The sequence below is a fragment of the Schistocerca cancellata genome, chromosome 7 (genome assembly GCF_023864275.1).
Source record: "Schistocerca cancellata isolate TAMUIC-IGC-003103 chromosome 7, iqSchCanc2.1, whole genome shotgun sequence".
NCBI lineage: Eukaryota > Metazoa > Arthropoda > Insecta > Orthoptera > Acrididae > Schistocerca > Schistocerca cancellata.
Genome location: NC_064632.1, coordinates 226,513,984 through 226,535,660, shown reverse-complemented (window position 1 = coordinate 226,535,660; position 21,677 = coordinate 226,513,984). Strand labels below are relative to the sequence as shown.

At 48.2% G+C, this 21,677-nt stretch overlaps 1 protein-coding gene across 1 annotated transcript; it reads left to right on the top strand.

Annotated features, from left to right (window-relative positions):
* The first annotated feature begins 8,433 nt into the window (after positions 1–8,433).
* On the top strand, positions 8,434–18,126 carry LOC126092708 (circumsporozoite protein-like). The gene is made up of 3 exons (XM_049908431.1): positions 8,434–8,438; positions 10,428–10,893; positions 18,082–18,126. Exons 1-3 carry the CDS (start codon positions 8,434–8,436, stop codon positions 18,124–18,126), a joined length of 516 nt encoding a protein of 171 aa, XP_049764388.1.
* Positions 18,127–21,677: the final 3,551 nt, after the last annotated feature.

The following is a 21,677-nucleotide window of genomic DNA, read 5'->3' as shown; positions in this document are numbered from 1 at the left end:
CACAGCGGGACCCACCTCCTCTTCCTCAAAATCACCCTCTCCTAACCTTCCAGGAATTTCTGACTTCCAGCCTTGCCTCTCAATCCTTCTTAAAAAACCTTAATCCTACTCCCAACATCACCACTGCTGAAGCCCAGGCTATCCGTGATCTGAAGGCTGACCGATCCATCGTCATTCTTCCGGCGGACAAGGGTTCCACAACTGTGGTACTTGATCGTCGGGAGTATGTGGCTGAGGGACTGCGTCAGCTTTCAGACAACACTACTTACAAAGTTTGCCAAGGCAATCCCATTCCTGATGTCCAGGCGGAGCTTCAAGGAATCCTCAGAACCTTAGGCCCCCTACAAAACCTTTCACCCGACTCCATCAACCTCCTAACCCCACCAACACCCCGCACCTCTACCTTCTACCTTCTTCCCAAAATTCACAAACCCAATCATCCCGGCCGTCCCATTGTAGCTGGTTACCAAGCCCCCACAGAACGTACCTCTGCCTACGTAGATCAACACCTTCAACCCATTACATGCAGTCTCCCATCCTTCATCAAAGACACCAACCACTTTCTCAAACGCCTGGAATCCCTACCCAGTCTGTTACCCCCGGAGACCATCCTTGTAACCATTGATGCCACTTCCTTATACACAAATATTCCGCATGTCCAGGGCCTCGCTGCGATGGAGCACTTCCTTTCACGCCGATCACCTGCCGCCCTACCTAAAACCTCTTTCCTCATTACCTTAGCCAGCTTCATCCTGACCCACAACTTCTTCACTTTTGAAGGCCAGACATACCAACAATTAAAGGGAACAGCCATGGGTACCAGGATGGCCCCCTCGTACGCCAACCTATTCATGGGTCGCTTAGAGGAAGCCTTCTTGGTTACCCAGGCCTGCCAACCCAAAGTTTGGTACAGATTTATTGATGACATTTTCATGATCTGGACTCACAGTGAAGAAGAACTCCAGAATTTCCTCTCCAACCTTAACTCCTTTGGTTCCATCAGATTCACCTGGTCCTACTCCAAATCCCATGCCACTTTCCTTGACGTTGACCTCCACCTGTCCAATGGCCAGCTTCACACGTCCGTCCACATTAAACCCACCAACAAGCAACAGTACCTCCATTATGACAGCTGCCACCCATTCCACATCAAACGGTCCCTTCCCTACAGCCTAGGTCTTCATGGCAAACGAATCTGCTCCAGTCCGGAATCCTTGAACCATTACACCAACAACCTGAAAACAGCTTTTGCATCCCGTAACTACCCTCCCGACCTGGTACAGAAGCAAATAACCAGAGCCACATCCTCATCTCCTCAAACCCGGAACCTTCCACAGAAGAACCCCAAAAGTGCCCCACTTGTGACAGGATACTTTCCGGGACTGGATCAGATTCTGAATGTGGCTCTCCAGCAGGGATACGACTTCCTCAAATCCTGCCCTGAAATGAGATCCATCCTTCATGAAATCCTCCCCACTCCACCAAGAGTGTCTTTCCGCCGTCCACCTAACCTTCGCAACCTCTTAGTTCATCCCTATGAAATCCCCAAACCACCTTCCCTACCCTCTGGCTCCTACCCCTGTAACCGCCCCCGGTGTAAAACCTGTCCCATGCACCCTCCCACCACCACCTATTCCAGTCCTGTAACCCGGAAGGTGTACACGATCAAAGGCAGAGCCACGTGTGAAAGCACCCACGTGATTTACCAACTGACCTGCCTACACTGTGAAGCGTTCTATGTGGGAATGACCAGCAACAAACTGTCCATTCGCATGAATGGACACAGGCAGACAGTGTTTGTTGGTAATGAGGATCACCCTGTGGCTAAACATGCCTTGGTGCATGGCCAGCACATCTTGGCACAGTGTTACACCGTCCAGGTTATCTGGATACTTCCCACTAACACCAACCTGTGAGAACTCCAGAGATGGGAACTTGCCCTTCAGCATATCCTTTCTTCTCGCTATCCGCCAGGCCTCAATCTCCGCTAATTTCTAATTTCAATTTGCCGCCGCTCATACCTCACCTTCAACTTCATCTTTGCCTCTGTACATCCGCCCCGACTGACATCTCTGCCCAAACTCTTTGCCTTTACAAATGTCTGCTTGTGTCTGTGTATGTGTGGATGGATATGTGTGTGTGTGTGTGTGTGTGTGTGAGTGTATACCTGTCCTTTTTTCCCCCTAAGGTAAGTCTTTCCGCTCCCGGGATTGGAATGACTCCTTACCCTCTCCCTTAAAACCCATATCCTTTTGTCTTGCCTTCTCCTTCCCTCTTTCCTGACGAGGCAACCATTGGTTGCGAAAGCTAGAATTTTGTGTGTATGTTTGTGTTTGTTTGTGTGTCTATCGACCTGCCAGCGCTTTTGTTTGGTAAGTTTCATCATCTTTCTTTTTAGATATATTTTTCCCACGTGGAATGTTTCCCTCTATTATATTCATATATATATATATATATATATATATATATATATATATATATATATATATATATATATATAATAGAAGGAAAAATTCCACGTAGGAAAAATATACCTAAAAACAAAGATGATGTGACTTACCAAATGAAAGTGTTGGCAGGTCGACAGACACACAAATGGACACAAACATACACACAAAATTCAAGCTTTCGCAACAAACTGTTGCCTCATCAGGAAAGAGGGAAGGAGAGGGAAGGACGAAAGGATGTGGGTTTTAAGGGAGAGGGTAAGGAGTCATTCCAGTCCCGGGAGTGGAAAGACTTACCTTAGGGGGAAAAAGGGACGGGTATACACTCCCACACACACACACACACACACACACACACACACACACACACACACACACACACACACACACACATATCCATCCACACATATACAGACACAAGCAGACATATTTAAAGACCAAGTTGCAGCCAGAGATGGGAACTATGTCAGACAAGCCTGAGAAAATAGAATATGCGAGCGTAATCTGGCTAGGGTGAAGGCATGTTTGCGGATGGAATGTAAATAAAACTTAATGGGGTCGTTGTGGGGCTGTTGTGAGGGTGACATGGTATTAGATGGTGGAAAGTTTAACATGAGGTTGAAATGAAAATGAAAGATAGAAATATATGGGGAGAGATAAAGGTGAACTAGAAAGCAACTGGAGATCTGGTATGAAAAAAGGCGAAAAAGTGTTGGTTAAGTTGATCCTGTGGTGAACTTGGTATACACTCGCGCGCGCGCGCGCGCGCGCGCGCGCACACACACACACACACACACACACACACACACACACACACACACACAGATATATATATCCATCCACACATATACAGACACAAGCAGACATATTTATACAGGGTGTTTCAAAAATGACCGGTATATTTGAAACGGCAATAAAAACTAAACGAGCAGCGATAGAAATACACCGTTTGTTGCAATATGCCTGGGACAACAGTACATTTTCAGGCAGACAAACTTTCGAAATTACAGTAGTTACAATTTTCAACAACAGATGGCGCTGCGGTCTGGGAAACTCTATAGTACGATATTTTCCACATATCCACCATGCGTAGCAATAATATGGCGCAGTCTCTGAATGAAATTACCCGAAACCTTTGACAACGTGTCTGGCGGAATGGCTTCACATGCAGATGAGATGTACTGCTTCAGCTGTTCAATTGTTTCTGGATTCTGGCGGTACACCTGGTCTTTCAAGTGTCCCCACAGAAAGAAGTCACAGGGGTTCATGTCTGGCGAATAGGGAGGCCAATTCACACCGCCTCCTGTATGTTTTGGGTAGCCCAATTCACGAGAGACATTCAGGAAATTAAAGACGTCGGCCGTGCGATGTGGCCGGGCACCATCTTGCATAAACCACGAGGTGTTCGCAGTGTTGTCTAAGGCAGTTTGTACCGCCACAAATTCACGAAGAATGTCCAGATAGCGTGATGCAGTAATCGTTTCAGATCTGAAAAATGGGCCAATGATTCCTTTGGAAGAAATGGCAGCCCAGACCAGTACTTTTTGAGGATGCAGGGACGATGGGACTGCAACATGGGGCTGTTCGGTTCCCCATATGCGCCAGTTCTGTTTATTGACGAAGCCGTCCAGGTAAAAATAAGCTTCGTCAGTAAACCAAATGCTGCCCACATGCATATCGCCGTCATCAATCCTGTGCACTATATCGTTAGTGAATGTCTCTCGTGCAGCAATGGTAGCGGCGCTGAGGGGTTGACACGTTTGAATTTTGTATGGATAGAGGTGTAAACTCTGGCGCATGAGACGATACGTGGACGTTGGCGTCATTTACACCGCAGCTGCAACACGGCGAACGGAAACCCGAGGCCACTGTTGGATCACCTGCTGCACTATCTGCGCGTTGCCCTCTGTGGTTGCCGTACGCGGTCGCCCTACCTTTCCAGCACGTTTCCAGTCCGTTGAAATTTTTCAAACAGATCCTTTATTGTATCACTTTTCGGTCCTTTGGTTACATTAAACCTCCGTTGAAAATTTCGTCTTGTTGCAACAACACTGTGTTCTAGGCGGTGGAATTCCAACACTAGAAAAATCCTCTGTTCTAAGGAATAAACCATGTTGTCTACAGCACACTTGCACGTTGTGAACAGCACACGCTTACAGCAGAAAGGCGACGTACAGAATGGCGCACCCACAGACTGCGTTGTCTTCTATATCTTTCACATCACTTGCAGCGCCATCTGTTGTTGAAAATTGTAACTACTGTAATTTCGAAAGTTTGTCCGCCTGAAAATGTACTGTTGTCCCAAGCATATTGCAACAAACGGTGTATTTCTATCGCTGCTCATTTAGTTTTTATTGCCGTTTCAAATATCTTATGGGACTTAACTGCTGAAGTCATCAGTCCCTAAGCTTACACACTACTTCACCTAACTTATCCTAAGGACAAACACACCCACGCCTATGCCCGACGGAGGACTCAAACCTCCGCTGGGACCAGCCGCACAGTGCACGACTGTATTGCCTCAGACCGCTCGGCTAATCCCGCACGGCTTTTAGATCTCCTTTATTGACAATGATTTTGTTTTGCCTTTCGAAAGAATGCATCAAGTTTACCCTACTAAAGCACTACTTTTTACAAGCCTACGTTGTCGAACGTTTCGTTTTGTTGTCAAACATAGAAAGTGGAGCCCCTCCTTGCATTGTCCATTCTATTTGTCTTTTCTTGTTCAATAGATTGTGATACTTCGAATTTTCATCTAACTTGTGCAACTAATACTCCACTGTTCCCACTCTTTTGCAGATGAGATGAGCTAAGTCTACTGAAGTTTTAGTAGCATTTATTTCTCTATTTTCTTTCAAGCTGCCTAAGATTAAAAATGATAGCGAGTTTTTTCACTCTCCTGCCCGCTAATCAGACTATAATTCCGAGTGGAGTTCAGAGGCAAGTGACCACCAGCTGACGGAACGCGAAACAGAAATGCATCGCCATAACAAAGCCGGCCGTTATGAGGTGTCTGCCCGTGAACAGTCATTTAGGTTGGTAGCGCTTTGCACTTCTGAGCCTCGTATGAAGTACAGTACCACCACACTACCTTCCGTAAACCCTTTGCGTGCTCACTACAATACGCATTTTCATGGAAATCCTTGCTAAATGAAGCATCTGAGTTATCTACTCAATAGAGAAGAGCTGAATGCATCCCTGAAGTTGAGAAGAAGTGTGCTACCCTCTCGCTGTAGGGCAGTAAGCGAGATAGGGACTTCACCCAGGGAAACACAAGTTTCGTTATTATTCACCCTACTTCTTACAAAGTAATTTATTGACGAATTGAGGATGTTACGAGCGAGCACGGATATTGACACTGCTACCATTTGGATAAGGTGCCCCACCGTGTGTTTAGAAAATGAGGCACCAGTTTTTTTTAGCTCACCCTGTTACTTCAGCGTTTTCTGAATTTTGTGTTTGTTGAAAATCAACACTGAAATGCACTCTGTCGTCCAATATCTGTTTAAGGGTTAGTGCAAGTATTGTACTAACGATCTTAACTGAGCCTCCTCAAATGTTTTTTACTGTGCCACCATGCATTTGGTTTTGTCCTATAACAGTTAGGATCTCTACATGTACAAATATGGTGTCGCTCTGTGTGGATCATTACCAGTGTCTGACCGCCTGTTAGCCAGCACTGTCTTTCTCTGTTTTTATGCGTACTTTGCATTATACCGCCGGTACACACCTCCAGCTGTGCCGAAAGTCCCACTGCCACTTACCCTTCTCCCCTCTCGCCATTCCTCATCCCTCGCATTTACCTCTCCGCTCTTTCCCCTCCCGCAAGACGTGCGTTACGCCACAGAAGATACCCCCTCCGTCACCCCGCTAGAGAGAACGGCCATTGAGGTCTGTCGACGTCACACTTCTGTGCCTGACCAGCCACGTGCTCGTCTCCTGTCAGTCAAACAGTGCACGCACTTCTGTCGCGCAGAACCACATTCTATCTGTGAATCTTTTCACGTTTTATGATCTGATTATAAACTCACTGCATTCTTTCCCTTCCTTTATATGAAGTTTTATGAATAGCACAAGAATATTGTTAGGTGTTTTGTCACTGTGGACACACTTTTTAATTAACTTTTGTACAGTTTTACCTGTGTGTTCTCCATGCCTATAACTTTGCTTTACAAGCTTAGTTTATGCCATATAACAGTCCCCTGAGTTCATCCTTTAATTCCAGTGTTTTGCCAGTATAAGAAAAGGCTTTGTACTTTGCATTTTAACACAAGTTAATGTGATTAAAGATTTTCATATGATTTATGGAACATCATCTCTTTAGCTTGGTAACTGCACCTTCCATTCTACTGGAATGTTAATATTTTGCAGCCTGTGAAACTTTGTGCAACTATTACCCATAACTAATATGTGGAGGATATAGCACAATTTTACGTTTGTTATCACTGTTTTTAAATGTACTTCACCCAGTTCTTATCCAAATCAGATGTTAACAATTGCATTAAGCTGATTTATTATCTTTTTTACCCAAAGGTATTTTGATTACCACAGAATTAAATATTTTGTTATAATAGTAGATTTTTTCCCTCGAACTGGCAGAAACCATGATAGAAAGACGTAGCACTCCCGGCATTCCGTCTTCCTGTGTCTATTATATAGTGAGCCTTAACAAGAATTCACTCAAAAGTGATTGGGTTGGTCTGTGAAGGATGTTGATGGAAACACTTCAAGGTTCTTCAGTGGCTCTGAATAGCTATTGCAATTTGTCTGGTCCTCCGTGGCACCGGCTGGCAATGGATGAGACCTGTAGAAAGGAGAACAGCTGTTTCAACTGAACTCATTGGGGAAGAGGTAAACATAAGAGCAGAGGCATACAACTGCCAGTTAGCTCTTCAATGCACCCAACATGGTAGCCAGCCCATCTGGCAGTGGCAAGAAAGTGATCATTGTCAAGAAGACTGTCATGCAGTGATCAATGCAGTCAAACAACAAGACTAGAGGAAGAGATTATTAGGTCAACAACTGAAAAGATGCAAGGTCAGTACTGAAACAGGTAGGAGTACCATCATTAAGGGGAGACAGATCATGATTGGTAAGAAGCTGGTCATAAGAAGGCTCCTCTACAGGGAGTGGTGCACATTGAGGTTCCAGTATAGGAGAAAGGTGGACTTTGTTGGATTAAGGTAGTCAACTCAAGGGAAGTAAGTGGCCTGGCTGGAGATAAACACTGCAAGTGGCGACCACTGAGGTCATCTGCACCTACACTGCTATTGCTTCCAGTGTGGCACAAAGGGGAAGCCACTCATCAACTACATCTGTGAAAATCAATGTACGAACTCCCATCAGATGTCCTCCAGGGCCAGCATGGTTCCAGAGCAAATAAAGGTTGTGTAGTTCTGGTAGATGACAGCAGCATCCCTTACATTTCTACTGAATGGTCATGTTACGGGTTTCCAGGTTAGGCTGAAGGAGCCAGGAGGATCAGTCGTGTCCCACGTTCACTGCCTGTCACTGGTAACAATGGAATAACATCAATGAGCACCAATTTAGAATTGGAGTGTGTAGGGTATATGGCACCTCCTGCATCAGTGGAGTAGCCTTGTCCCTATTCTTGTTGTTCTTTTTCTTCTTCTTCTTAGCCTTTGGTGACTGAGGTTTTTGCAAAGGCCTACCATAATTAGTGTGGGGATGAGTAAACAGCAGGCTGCTCTGGGACCCAAACGCCTTGGTTCCTTCAGCCATTGGGCCTCTGATCTTTGGATTTCCAGGGCAAGGAGTCTGAAGGAGAGTCCTGTCACCAGTAGATGCTGAAGGAGGAAGCCGCTTCTCCAGGCAGATGCGGGAAGACGTTCCCAAAGATGGTGCTGTGGAGACCACAAGAGAAGAGATGAGGGTTGTGGAAAAACTAGTTTGGAGCATACTGAGGTAGTGGGGGGGGGGGGGGGGTTATGGCTGCTACTTATGCACAATTGGCCATCATATCAAGATGATGTAGGTGTTCATCTTTTTTTAGTGCCTAAGTATACAATACACGGTCAATAGATTCTTTTCTTTCTTGAAGACTGGGCAAACCAATAAATATAGAGGATGGTGTTCTGTGCAACTGACATACAAAGATGATTGTTCACAAGGACTACCTTCATGGCGATCATCTGCAGTTGCCACATTTTGGGTCCACCGTGCAGGATGACTTACGACCAAACCGTAAGCATCACAAGGACTTCACGGGTGGCGGGATCTAAGGATTCACATCACACATGTACACCACGACGAACTTTTTCTGAAAGGATATTCCCTTCAAAGGCTAAGATAAAGGCACATTTATCTGTTTGACTATCCTTGGGAAGTTTTTGAATGCATTCAACAAAATGTACACCTTGCCGCTAGAGATTAGCCTGTAGCCTCTTGCCTGGAGGTTAGGGTCCGTGTGGAAGATAAGAGCTTGGACCACATTCAAAGCAGTGTTTAATCAACAGAAATACATTGTACATTTTCCGAAAAAAGACTTGGCTTCTCCAAACTTATCTTCAATATATTCCACAAAAATAACTGCTTTACTGCAGTAAAAGTATCCCATCAGTTAAAGTATGTACTAAGTATTGGATAAATTACTTCACTCCCAGGCATCTGGCCTGCCCTCTTCCCATAGAGTAATCAGGGTAGGGTAGCAGCAGGGTTGTAAGGAGGACAGGGAGAGGGGGGCGAGGGTAAGCAGAGAAGGGGGGAGTACAAAGAGAAAGAGAGATGAGAATGTAGGGTGAGAAGAGAAATATAGGGAGGACGAGGGGGAGAGAGGGGCAAAAGAGAGGGGTTCCAGAAGTGGTTGAAAAAGAGGGAGGTGAGGGGGGGGGTAGAGGCACGCGGGGGAGTAGAGGCGCGCGAGGGAGTAGAGGCGTTTTATATATTGTTTTATATATTGTATGTCTTGCACGACGACGATATCTTCTGTAATAAGGCATCTTGGCAGCGTTCAATGCAGTTGCCTGTGCAGCAGCAGCAGCGCGAATGAGCCGCTGGGCGGAGATCGCTCACTTTTATAGTAGCGCGCTGGCGCGTGACCTTGATAAGAACTTAGAAAATTTCACTGTGCCAGCGGCGCGTTATCCCGGACGGGCGCACTAGTCACACTAGAGTGCGCCCGTCGGCTGAGCGCTAAGTCTGCCGCTGGCGCGCTGCCAAGATGGCGTTGGCAGGCCTTATCGGCCGGGGTCAAAGGTCAAGCGCTCAGAGAGCTGACGTAACATGCTGTTCTCGCTCTATGCCGACAGATTCTAGATGTACACTTGTCCGGTTCTCAGCTACGCTACAAATCACTTTATTTATGAAAATACAATGTACAATCACCAACAAACTTTACATATTCACAGGTACCTTTGCCTTTGACCCAAATAAATACAGTTTCATTAGTTGACATATAGGTAGATTTGCCGAAATCTTTATTAGCATTTTCAGTAACATGATAGGTTCTGTATGCGATGACATCACGGTCCACAAAACTTTCGAGGCCGCCTACATTTGGAACTCCAGAACCACCTCGTACAATAGCGACGGTTAACCATCCGTTGCCATGTGTGAAGGAATCATTGATGTCAATGCTGAAATTCAGTCTGCACCCACAGAAGACTGCTGGTCCATCCAGTAGAGAGTGTGCAGCAACAGATTTTATAGTATTCTTCTTCTTGTCTGCAGCAGATGTTAACATTTCAACGTCTTCAATTGTTTTATATATTGCGCGCGGCGCGGCGGGGGTGGGGGGGGGGGGGGCGCGAGAGGCGCGCGCGCGGCGCGGCGGGGGTGGGGGGGGGGGGGCGCGAGAGGCGCGCGCGCGGCGCGGCGGGGGTGGGGGGGGGGGGGGCGCGAGAGGCGCGCGCGCGGCGCGGCGGGGGTGGGGGGGGGGGGGGCGCGAGAGGCGCGCGCGCGGCGCGGCGGGGGTGGGGGGGGGGCGCGAGAGGCGCGCGCGCGGCGCGGCGGGGGCGCGAGAGGCGCGCGCGCGGCGCGGCGGGGGCGCGAGAGGCGCGCGCGCGGCGCGGCGGGGGCGCGAGAGGCGCGCGCGCGGCGCGGCGGGGGCGCGAGAGGCGCGCGCGCGGCGCGGCGGGGGCGCGAGAGGCGCGCGCGCGGCGCGGCGGGGGCGCGAGAGGCGCGCGCGCGGCGCGGCGGGGGCGCGAGAGGCGCGCGCGCGGCGCGGCGGGGGCGCGAGAGGCGCGCGCGCGGCGCGGCGGGGGCGCGAGAGGCGCGCGCGCGGCGCGGCGGGGGCGCGAGAGGCGCGCGCGCGGCGCGGCGGGGGCGCGAGAGGCGCGCGCGCGGCGCGGCGGGGGCGCGAGAGGCGCGCGCGCGGCGCGGCGGGGGCGGGGGGGGGGGCGCGAGAGGCGCGGCGGGGGTGGGGGGGCGCGAGAGGCGCGGCGGGGGTGGGGGGGGGCGCGAGAGGCGCGCGCGCGGCGCGGCGGGGGTGGGGGGGGCGCGAGAGGCGCGCGCGCGGCGCGGCGGGGGGGGCGCGAGAGGATCGCGCGGCGGGGGGGGGCGAGAGGATCGCGCGGCGGGGGGGGGGCGAGAGGATCGCGCGGCGGGGGGGGGGGCGAGAGGATCGCGCGGCGGGGGGGGGGCGAGAGGATCGCGCGGCGGGGGGGGGGGGCGAGAGGATCGCGCGGCGGGGGGGGGGGGCGAGAGGATCGCGCGGCGGGGGGGGGGGGGCGAGAGGATCGCGCGGCGGGGGGGGGGGGGCGAGAGGATCGCGCGGCGGGGGGGGGGGGCGAGAGGATCGCGCGGCGGGGGGGGGGGGGGCGAGAGGATCGCGCGGCGGGGGGGGGGGGCGAGAAGATCGCGCGGCGGGGGGGGGGGGCGAGAAGATCGCGCGGCGGGGGGGGGGGGCGAGAGGATCGCGCGGCGGGGGGGGGGGCGAGAGGATCGCGCGGCGGGGGGGGGCGAGAGGATCGCGCGGCGGGGGGGGGGGGGCGAGAGGATCGCGCGGCGGGGGGGGGGCGAGAGGATCGCGCGGCGGGGGGGAGATGAGCGGGGGGGTGATGCGCGGGGGGAAGATACGCGGGGGGGGGAAGATACGCGGGGGGGGAAGATACGCGGGGGGGGAAGATACGCGGGGGGGGGGAAGATACGCGGGGGGGAAGATACGCGGGGGGGGGGAAGATACGCGGGGGGGGGGAAGATACGCGGGGGGGGGGAAGATATGCGGGGGGGGGAAGATATGCGGGGGGGGGGGGGAAGATATGCGGGGGGGGGAGATATGCGGGGGGGGGGGAGATATGCGGGGGGGGGGAAGATATGCGGGGGGGGGGAAGATATGCGGGGGGGGGGGAAGATATGCGGGGGGGGAAGATATGCGGGGGGAGATATGCGGGGGGGGGTTATGCGGGGGGGGATATGCGGGGGGGGATATGCGGGGGGGAGGCGCGGGTGGGAAGGGGTGCGTGGGGGTGAGGGGTGCGTGGGGGGGGATGGGTGCGGGGGGGGAGAGGTGCGGGGGGGGAGAGGTGCGGGGGGGGAGAGGTGCGGGGGGGGGGAGAGGTGCGGGGGGGGAGAGGTGCGGGGGGGGAGAGGTGCGGGGGGGAGAGGTGCGGGGGGGAGAGGTGCGGGGGGGAGAGGTGCGGGGGGGAGAGGTGCGGGGGGGAGAGGTGCGGGGGGGAGAGGTGCGGGGGGGAGAGGTGCGGGGGGGAGAGGTGCGGGGGGGAGAGGTGCGGGGGGGGAGAGGTGCGGGGGGGGAGAGGTGCGGGGGGGGAGAGGTGGGGGGGGATGTGCGGGGGGGGGGAGGTGCGGGGGGGGAGAGGTGCGGGGGGGGAGAGGTGCGGGGGGGGAGAGGTGCGGGGGGGGAGAGGTGCGGGGGGGGAGAGGTGCGGGGGGGAGAGGTGCGGGGGGGAGAGGTGCGGGGGGGAGAGGTGCGGGGGGGAGAGGTGCGGGGGGGAGAGGTGCGGGGGGGAGAGGTGCGGGGGGGAGAGGTGCGGGGGGGAGAGGTGCGGGGGGGAGAGGTGCGGGGGGGAGAGGTGCGGGGGGGAGAGGTGCGGGGGGGAGAGGTGCGGGGGGGAGAGGTGCGGGGGGGAGAGGTGCGGGGGGGAGAGGTGCGGGGGGGAGAGGTGCGGGGGGGAGAGGTGCGGGGGGGGAGAGGTGCGGGGGGGGAGAGGTGCGGGGGGGAGAGGTGCGGGGGGGAGAGGTGCGGGGGGGAGAGGTGCGGGGGGGAGAGGTGCGGGGGGGAGAGGTGCGGGGGGGAGAGGTGCGGGGGGGAGAGGTGCGGGGGGGAGAGGTGCGGGGGGGAGAGGTGCGGGGGGGAGAGGTGCGGGGGGGAGAGGTGCGGGGGGGAGAGGTGCGGGGGGGAGAGGTGCGGGGGGGAGAGGTGCGGGGGGAGAGGTGCGGGGGGAGAGGTGCGGGGGGAGAGGTGCGGGGGGAGAGGTGTGGGGGGGTGAGGTGGTGGGGGAGAGGTGCGGGGGGGTGAGGTGGGGGGGGGGAGAGGTGGGGATATTCGTTTGCTTGGTTTTGAGTGAACAGGACTAAACTAAAAGGTCAGCAGTCCCTTCATTTGTAAAGGGCATTGCAGGAGGCAAAAGCTAATCCTGGAATGACTAAGCGTAAGTAACACAATAAAAAAAAAGAGATAAGAGCTCACAAGGGAACCTCCCCAGCGCACCCCCCTCACATTTAGTTATAAGTTGGCACGATGGATAGGCCACGAAAAAATGAACACAGATAAATCGAGAAAACGGGAAGAAGTTGGGTGGAACTATGAAAAAATAACCAAAATATACAAACTGAGTAGTCCATGCGGAAGATAGGCAGCATCAAGAAGAGTATGAGCTCCGGAGGGCCGTGGTCTCGTGGTTAGCGTTTTTGGCAAAGTTATGATCTGTCTGTTCGTTCATTGATGTCTCTGTCCACTTAATAAGTTTGGTGTCTGTGTTTTGCGACTGCACCGCAAAACCGTGCGGTTAGTAGACGAATGGACGTGCCCCTCCAATGGGAACCGAAAACATTTGATCGCAAGCTCATATGCTAACCGATTCCTCCACAGGAAAACACGTCTGCTATATTCTATACGGCATGTGCGTCACATGACAGGAATATGTTGTCGATCCACCTAACTTGTGCACTTGGCGAATGGGTAAAAAGATTCTTCTACCTTGTCCGATTTAGGTTTTTTTGTGGGTGTGATAATCACTCCCAAAAGTGATGAAAACATAAGAGTTTGTCACATAAACTGCAACAAATGAATTGTCTGAAAATAAAAAATTAAACTTTTCACTCGAGGGAAGACTTTAACCAAGGGCCTTTTGTTCTACAGCTGCTCACGCTAACCACGGGACCACGGTGTTGCTGGGCTTACACTATCCTTGATGCTGCCTATCTTGCGCATAGACTACTCAGCTTGTATATTTTGCTTATTTTTTTCATATTTCCACACAACTTCTTCCTGTTTTCTCGATTGGTCTGTTTTCAGTTTTTCATGGCCTATCCACTGTGCCAACTTATAACTAAATCTGAGGGGGGTGCGATGGGGAAGTTCCCTTGTCAGAAAAAAGACAGCACAGACAAGTTGTTATAAAATCGATCAAGACAAGGTGTTAAAACAAAGAAATGAAAAAGAGAATAAAAAGGTGGAAAAGGCAGGTTATAACCCAGGGTCATGTACTGCCACCAGTTGAGATGTCAGGTGATCCACTGACATAGGTTCTGGGGCACATTGCCTTGGGAGATCTGTTGTCTCTGGAGCCACTGGGATCTCCACCCTGGGCACAGAAGGAATACATGCAGAGTCTTGTTTCCTTTGTCTCAGAGGACTTCTTTTTGTCCTCCTTGTACTTATATGACAAAAACTGAGAACGATTCCCTGAACTGGTTTCAGGGACAGAGGATGGACAACAAGACTGACAGACATCGGCCTTCAGTATCTGGCTATGGACCAGCAGGAGCTGTGGAATGTAGAGTCCCGAGGGACCTCTTCCTAGCTAGAGAAGGATGAGGTGCCTACGGCTGGAAGATCAGGATCGGTGTCACCTTGGGGACAGGTATCAGCAAGCGGCTGAGGGCCTACTATAAGAGGCGCAACAGAAGAAGGCACCTTTGACAGAGAAGTCATTGACATTGCAGCTGAAGCATTAAGACAGTATCATTTGTCTGGCATTAAGACCCTCATATTTACTTCTGGCTGCTTGCTATGTGAGCTTGTCTACGATCTTACACTCCTGGATTTTATTCTCATGCTTCGAAATGTATCAATCTGATGAGCAGGGAGAGTGGAGCTCACCGCAGTTTACACAGGTATCACAGGTGTGGGGGAGGGCCACATGGAATGTTCGCATGCAGCAGACATGCACAATCTCTGCAGACAGGGGCAGCAGTGCAAGGGGAAGACCTATGTCCAAACTTCATATACCTGAAGCACATCAAAGGAGAAGGAACATAACGTATCACATCACACCGTTATATTATTACCTTGACCTCCTCAGGCAATGTATCACACTCGAAAGCCAAGACAAATCTTTTCTGTTCGTCCTGTATGTACATGACAGACGAAGTGCACACCCTGTCATTCTAGGTTGGGCTGCAGTTCATCAAAAGATTGGAAAAAAAGAAGATGCTAATTGATGGCAGATATCAAAATTTGATCACCTGTTGCCACAGGAGCCGTTGCCAGAAGGGATAATGATACGACGTTCCGTTGTCAATCTCACGGAGAAGAATTTGGACGACGCAACGCTGTCTGTATTAAGCAAGGGACTCAATTTTGCACCTACACCTACAGCACCGCCATTAATAAGTATTTTGAGTGGTGTTGAAGAAGCTGTACGACGTCTTCCTTTGGATGCTGCAGACAAAAGAAGAAGGGAAACTTGCCACGCTCTGTTGAAGGCTCCTACTCAACGCAGTAATTTAACCTCTGCAGAAAGGGCTGCATTACGAAATCTGATAAGAGGACCCTGACGTAGTGGTACCGAAAGCTGACAAAGGTAATGCAACTGTTTTGTTACCTCGTGGTGTGTATAAAGATAAGATGTATGGTCTGCTAAGTGACTCTACCTATAGGAGGATTGATTACGATCCTACAGGACGTGTGCAACGGAAAACTTCAGCACTATAAAAATTCCTCCTCCTTACTGCAAGAGACCATCAAGAGGTTAAGACCACATGGTTGTGTACCTGACTGTATGGACTTCCAAAGATTCATAAAGAGGATGTTCCTCTGCGTCCAATAGTGAGCAACATTGGAGCTCCTACATATGATTAAGCTAAACACCTCGCTTCCTTACCGAGACCTTTCGTAGGCAAGTGCTCACATCACATACGAAACTCAGCTGATTTTATCAATAGACTGAGGGCTTTTCGTCTTAGCAGTGTAGACCTTCTAGCAAATTTTTATGTGGTCTCACTTCTTACAAAAGTTCCTCTTGCAGATTCTTTGACACTGATTGGTAACATGTTTCCTGTTGATATCACTGCTTTGTTCAGCCACGCTCTTTCCTCCTGTCTCATCTGGTGGCCAACCTTTTTATGGAGGATTTTGAAGAGAGAGTGCTTGAATCAGCTGCCCTGAAACCAAGTTTTTTTGGCGGTATGTGGATGACACTTTCATAGTGTGGCCTCATGGAGAAGATAAATTAACGGAGTTTCTACATCACCTCAACTCCATTCATAGCAACATCCTGTTCACCATGGAAATCGAGAAAGATGGTGGTTTGCCTTTCTTGGATGTCCTGGTTCGAAGGAAGAATGATGGTTCTCTAGGGCATTCAGTTTACCGGAAACCCACTCATACTGATTTGTACCTGCAAGCATCGAGTTGCCATTACCCATCGCAAACCATGAGTTTGCTTAAAACACTTGTTCGTAGAGCTCATACTGTCTCAGATCAAGATAGCTTATCTCAAGAACTCGCCCATATAAAGACAGGATTCAGCGAAAATGGGTATTCCATCCAGCAGATTAACAGGGCACTAAAAGTTAAAACTAAGAAGCAGAAAGTAAATAAAGAGGAGAACATGCTGGAACAACCTTTAGCTTTTGTTCCTTTCGTTGGCAACACTTAGTTTAAAATAGCAAGAATCCTCCGAAAATTTCAGGTAAAAGTGGTTTTCTGCCCACCATCTAAGATTACAGACCTTGTGGGATCAGTTAAGGACAATCTGTTACTACGAAAGGCCGGAATTTACAAGATACCGTGCCAATGTGGTATGGCTTACATAGGTCAAACCACATGCACCGAGAAAGAACGCTGCACTGAACATCAACGTTACACTCGCCTTTTCAACCAAGCAAGTCCGCTATTGCTGAACATTGTATTTCTACTGGACATTCATTGGAGTATGAGAAAACAAGGATTTTGTCCACAGCGACGTCTTTCTGGGACTCCATTATTGAAGAATCCGTAGAAATACGACTGGCAGAGAATCTGTTAAACCGTGACAGCAGCTACCAGCTGGACAGTGCATGGAATCCCATCATCTCCACGACTTGCTCAAATCGAAGATGACAGAGTGCGTCGGCAGCCGTGGCAAACAGCAACGCAAAGGGCGACTGAGTTCCGCTATTCCAACAGCGAGGGTGCTGCCGGCGGGCAATGTGCTTCATCTATCAAGTTTTTGACGCATGCGCAGAATAGTTACAGTACGCTATATATTGTGGAACGGAGGAAGTTTTCGTCAGTCTGCAACGGCTCACCTGAAGATGACTGGCAGGTGCCCAGTTGAAATATTGTGCGAAGTATTTAACGACGACCGGCTACAAGCCCGAAATTGTTTGAACAGTAACTTTCCTTGTCATAATATTGTTACATTCCATCCTGGATTTCCCATTGTTCGATAAAGGACAATTACATTGTTCATAATGTTCAAATATAGCACAGTATATAGTAGAAAAATGGACAGGACTCATCTGCAGAAACATATAAGGCTTCCCCATGTGGAAAATGTTTTTTTTTCTTTTACCACTGGCCCTAAGGAACACCGACCAGAAAAATAGCAAAGTAATTTTGAAGACGTTAGCGACCTTTCGGAATACCAATAAAGGTGAATACAAACATGTAAGTATCAATGTTAGCACAAGAATGACTATGAGGATGACAGAAACAGGAGCAAGACTACGATGCAAATGGCAAATTACAGGAAGATTAACAGACCACAGGGAAACCGAATGAATGAAAATGTATCATAATAGTGATCTCAGTTGCAAAAATGGTGAAGTAATGAAACAAATGTTAAAAAAATATGAGAGAAAAAATAAATAAAAATCATTCCTGGCTTAAAATAACAATACCCATCTTGAGAAGAGCTGCTATGTAAATGACAACTTGTGAAACTGTGCCACTTACTTCCGAAGGCACGAAGTAATAACCACTAAATCCGCCACTCCAAAAGCATAATTGCAAATCGTAAGCAAGAAGTTAGTACAGGGATAAAATAAAAACAAGCAGACATTTACAGAAACAAATTTAACTCCTCACCAAAAGCTGATGATATTTTAACTGTATGGTACAGAATTAAGGACAGAAAATAGGCATTTTATACACAAAGTTATCCAGGTTCCAACTGAACCATTGTAACAACCATTTTATCAAGTCTGCCACATGTATTCAAAACCATTTTAAACTATGCAGTTGCTCATAAACTCAAGTGAATAGATTTTTTTTTTTTTTTTCCCCCAGGACTACGAGTCAATGACTAGTCAACCAGCAGCGTTCAACTACTGAAACACATTGCACCATGTGGCACAACAATGAGCCATATAAGGTAGCAACTAGACGATACAATCCTCATCTTTCCAACACAACACTAATCCCTTTTAGTTCTTATGACATGTAATGTATGCAAAAGTGAACACAATACAACTGTGACCCAAGATATAGGGCATTTATCCTGAGATTGTATGGTGCATCAGTTGTCAAAACAAACGACATTAAAACCTCTTGTTTTCGTTGTGGTCTTCAGTCCAGAGACTGGTTTGATGCAGCTCTCCATGCTACTATATCCTGTGCAAGCTGCTTCATCTCCCAGTACTTACTGCAACCTACATCCTTCAGAATCTGCTTAGTGTATTCATCTCTTGGTCTGCCACTACAAATACTTTCAGAAACGACTTCCTGACACTTAAATCTATACTCTATGTTAACAAATTTCTCTTCTTCAGAAACGCTTTTCTTGCCATTGCCACTCTACATTTTAAACCCTCTCGACTTCGACCATCATCATTTATTTTGTTCCCCAAATAGTAAAACTCATTTACTACTTTAAGTGTCACTTCCTAATCTAATTCCCTCAGCATCACTCTAGTTAATTCAACTACATTCCATTATCCTCGTTTTGCTTTCGTTGATGTTCAACTTATATCCTCCTTTCAAAACACTGTCTATTCCATTCGACTGCCCTTCCAAGTCTTTTGCTGTCTTTGACAGAATTACTATGTCATCGGCGAACCTCAGAGTTTTTATTTCTTCTCCATGGATTTTAATTCCTACTCCACATTTTTCTTTTGTTTCCTTCACTGCTTGCTCAATATACAGATTGAATAACATCGGGCAGAGGCTACAACCCTGTCTCACTCCCTTCCCAACCACTGCTTCTCTTTCATGTCCCCCAACTCTTATTACTGCCATCAGGTTTCTGTACAAATTGTAAATAGCCTTTTTCTCCCTGTATTTTACCCCTGCCACCTTCAGAATTTGAAAGAGTATTCCAGTCAACATTGTCAAAAGCTTTCTCTAAAGTCTACAAATACAAGAAACATAGGTTTGCCCTTTCCTTAATCTATCTTCTAAGATAAGTCGTAGGGTCAGTATTGCCTTGCATGTTCCAACATTTCTACAGAATCCAAACTGATCTTCCCCGAGGTCCGCTTCTACCAGTTTTTCCATTCGCCTGTAAAGAATTAGTGTTAGTATTTTGCAGTTGTGACTTATTAAACTGATTGTTCGGTAATTTTCACATCTGCCAACACCTGCTTTTTTTGGGACTAGAATTATTATATTCTTCTTCAAGTCTGAGGGTGTTTTGCCTGTCTCATACATCTTGTTCACCAGATGGTAGAGTTTCATCAGGGCTGGCTCTCCAAACACTGTCGGTAGTTATAATGGAATGTCTTCTACTCCCGGGGACTTGTTTCGACTTAGGTCTTTCAGTGCACTGTCAAACTCGTCACGCGGTACTGTATCTCCCATTTCATCTTTATCTACATCCTCTTCCATTTCCACAATATTGTCCTCAAGTGCATCGCCCTTGTATAGACCCTCTATATACTCCTTCCACGTTTCTGCTTTCCCTTCTTTGCTTAGAACTGGGTTTCCATCTGAGCTCTTGATATCATCCAAGTGGTTCTCTTTTCTCCAAAGGTCTCTTTAATTTTCCTGTAGGCATTATCCCTATCTTACCCCTAGTGAGATATGCCTCTACATTCTTATATTTGTCCTCTAGCCATCCCTGCTTAGCCATTTTGCACTTCCTGTCGATCTCATTTTTGAGACGTTCGTATTCCTTTTTGCCTGCTTCATTTACTGCATTATTATATTTTCTCCTTTCATCAATTAAATTCAATATATCTCCTGTTACCCTAGGATTTCTACTAGCCTTCACCTTTTTACCTATTTGATCCTCTGCTGTTTTCACTATTTCATCCCTCAAAGCTGCCCATTCTTCTTCTATTGTATTTCTTTCCCCCATTCCTGTCAATCGTTCCCTAATGCTCTCCCTGAAACTCTCCACACCCTATGGTTCTGCCAGTTTATTCAGGTCCCATCTCCTTAAATTCCCACCTTTTTGCAGTTTCTTCAGTTTTAATCCTCAATTCATAACCAATAGATTGTTTTCAGAGTCCATATGTGCCCTGGAAATGTCTTACAATTTAAAACCTGGTTCCTAAATCTCTGTCTTATCATTATATAATCTGAAACCTTCCAGTATCTCCAGGCCTCTTCCACGTATACAACCTTCTTTCATTATTCTTGAACCAAGTGTTAGCTATGATTAAATTGTGTTCTGTGCGAAATTCTACCAGGCGGCTTCCTCTTTCATTTCTTACCCCCATTCCATATTCAACTACTACATTTCTTTCTCTTCCTTTTCCTACTGTCGAATTCCAGTCACCCATGACTATTAAATTTTCTTCTCCCTTCACTATCTGAATAATTTCTTTTATCTCCTCATACATTTCATCAATCTCTTCATCATCTGTGGATCTAGTTGGCATATAAACTTTTACTACTGTGGTAGGCATGGGCTTCGTGTCTGTCTTTTCCACAATAATGCATTCATATGCTGTTTGTAGTAGCTTAAGCACTCCTATTTTTTTTATTCATTACTAAACCAACTCCTGCATTACTCCTATTTGATTATGTATATTTTTAAAACCTCTAATACACATTAAGTTCTGAAATGTAACACACAATGGACTGTAGAGATTGCAATATCCCATTTCTAATTACTGGCAGCTTGTCGAGTCTGCAATTTTATGTGTTTTAGTTAGGACTGATTTGCATAGCATTTTCTCCATTCACAAAAGAAACACTATGTAAACAAGAACAACAAAAATGATAATTTTATTTTGATGCATGTACTTACACAGGCAGATCCACCCCATCTGCATTTATAATGGTACTGTTCTAAAAGTATGTACAACATTTGCCAAAGTAACAGAAAAAACAACAAAGAAAAGATCAGCTCCAGATGAAATTCTTAACACATTCCACAGGAACTTCTTATCACTTATTTCAGGTAAAATATTTAATGGTGTTTGGCATAGTTATTACATGAAATATTTCACAAAAATATTTTCAAACATTTATATCAATATTATATCCTATGAGCCACACTGTAGAGTGATTTTACTGCACTTCAAAAATCTTAGTGTGAGTGTGTTTTCTGACTAAAAGACCACAAGTGCTATATTATTCTTTGAATTAATAGGAAAAACCATAAAATCCAGTCTAACAAAATCACACAGTAACTAAGCATCAAATCAAAATAGTACAACTCAATATTCCACATTATACACCAAACCCAGAGACAAATGTGAGGTTCCAGATACAGGAAATCTGTTTGGGTCAAGCTACCTTGCCCAGTTTATTAGAACATTGGACAGTCTTTTTTTCTTCTTCTTATGTTACTGGGCGAAAGACACTCAGATTGTTTTCATATTACCCTGTTGATTCTATTTTAAACAAGTTTGCATGGAATAAATAGAAACAAGTAAAATCAGATTCAGCAAGATAACAACACTTCTTCATAGTGTATATGAAAAGGAAAATACATA

Coding starts and splice junctions, on each gene's coding strand:
- LOC126092708 (XM_049908431.1), top strand. Junction 10,894..18,081: donor GCGCGCGCGGCGCGGCGGGG/GTGGGGGGGGCG, acceptor TTTTTCCCCCAG/GACTACGAGTCAATGACTAG.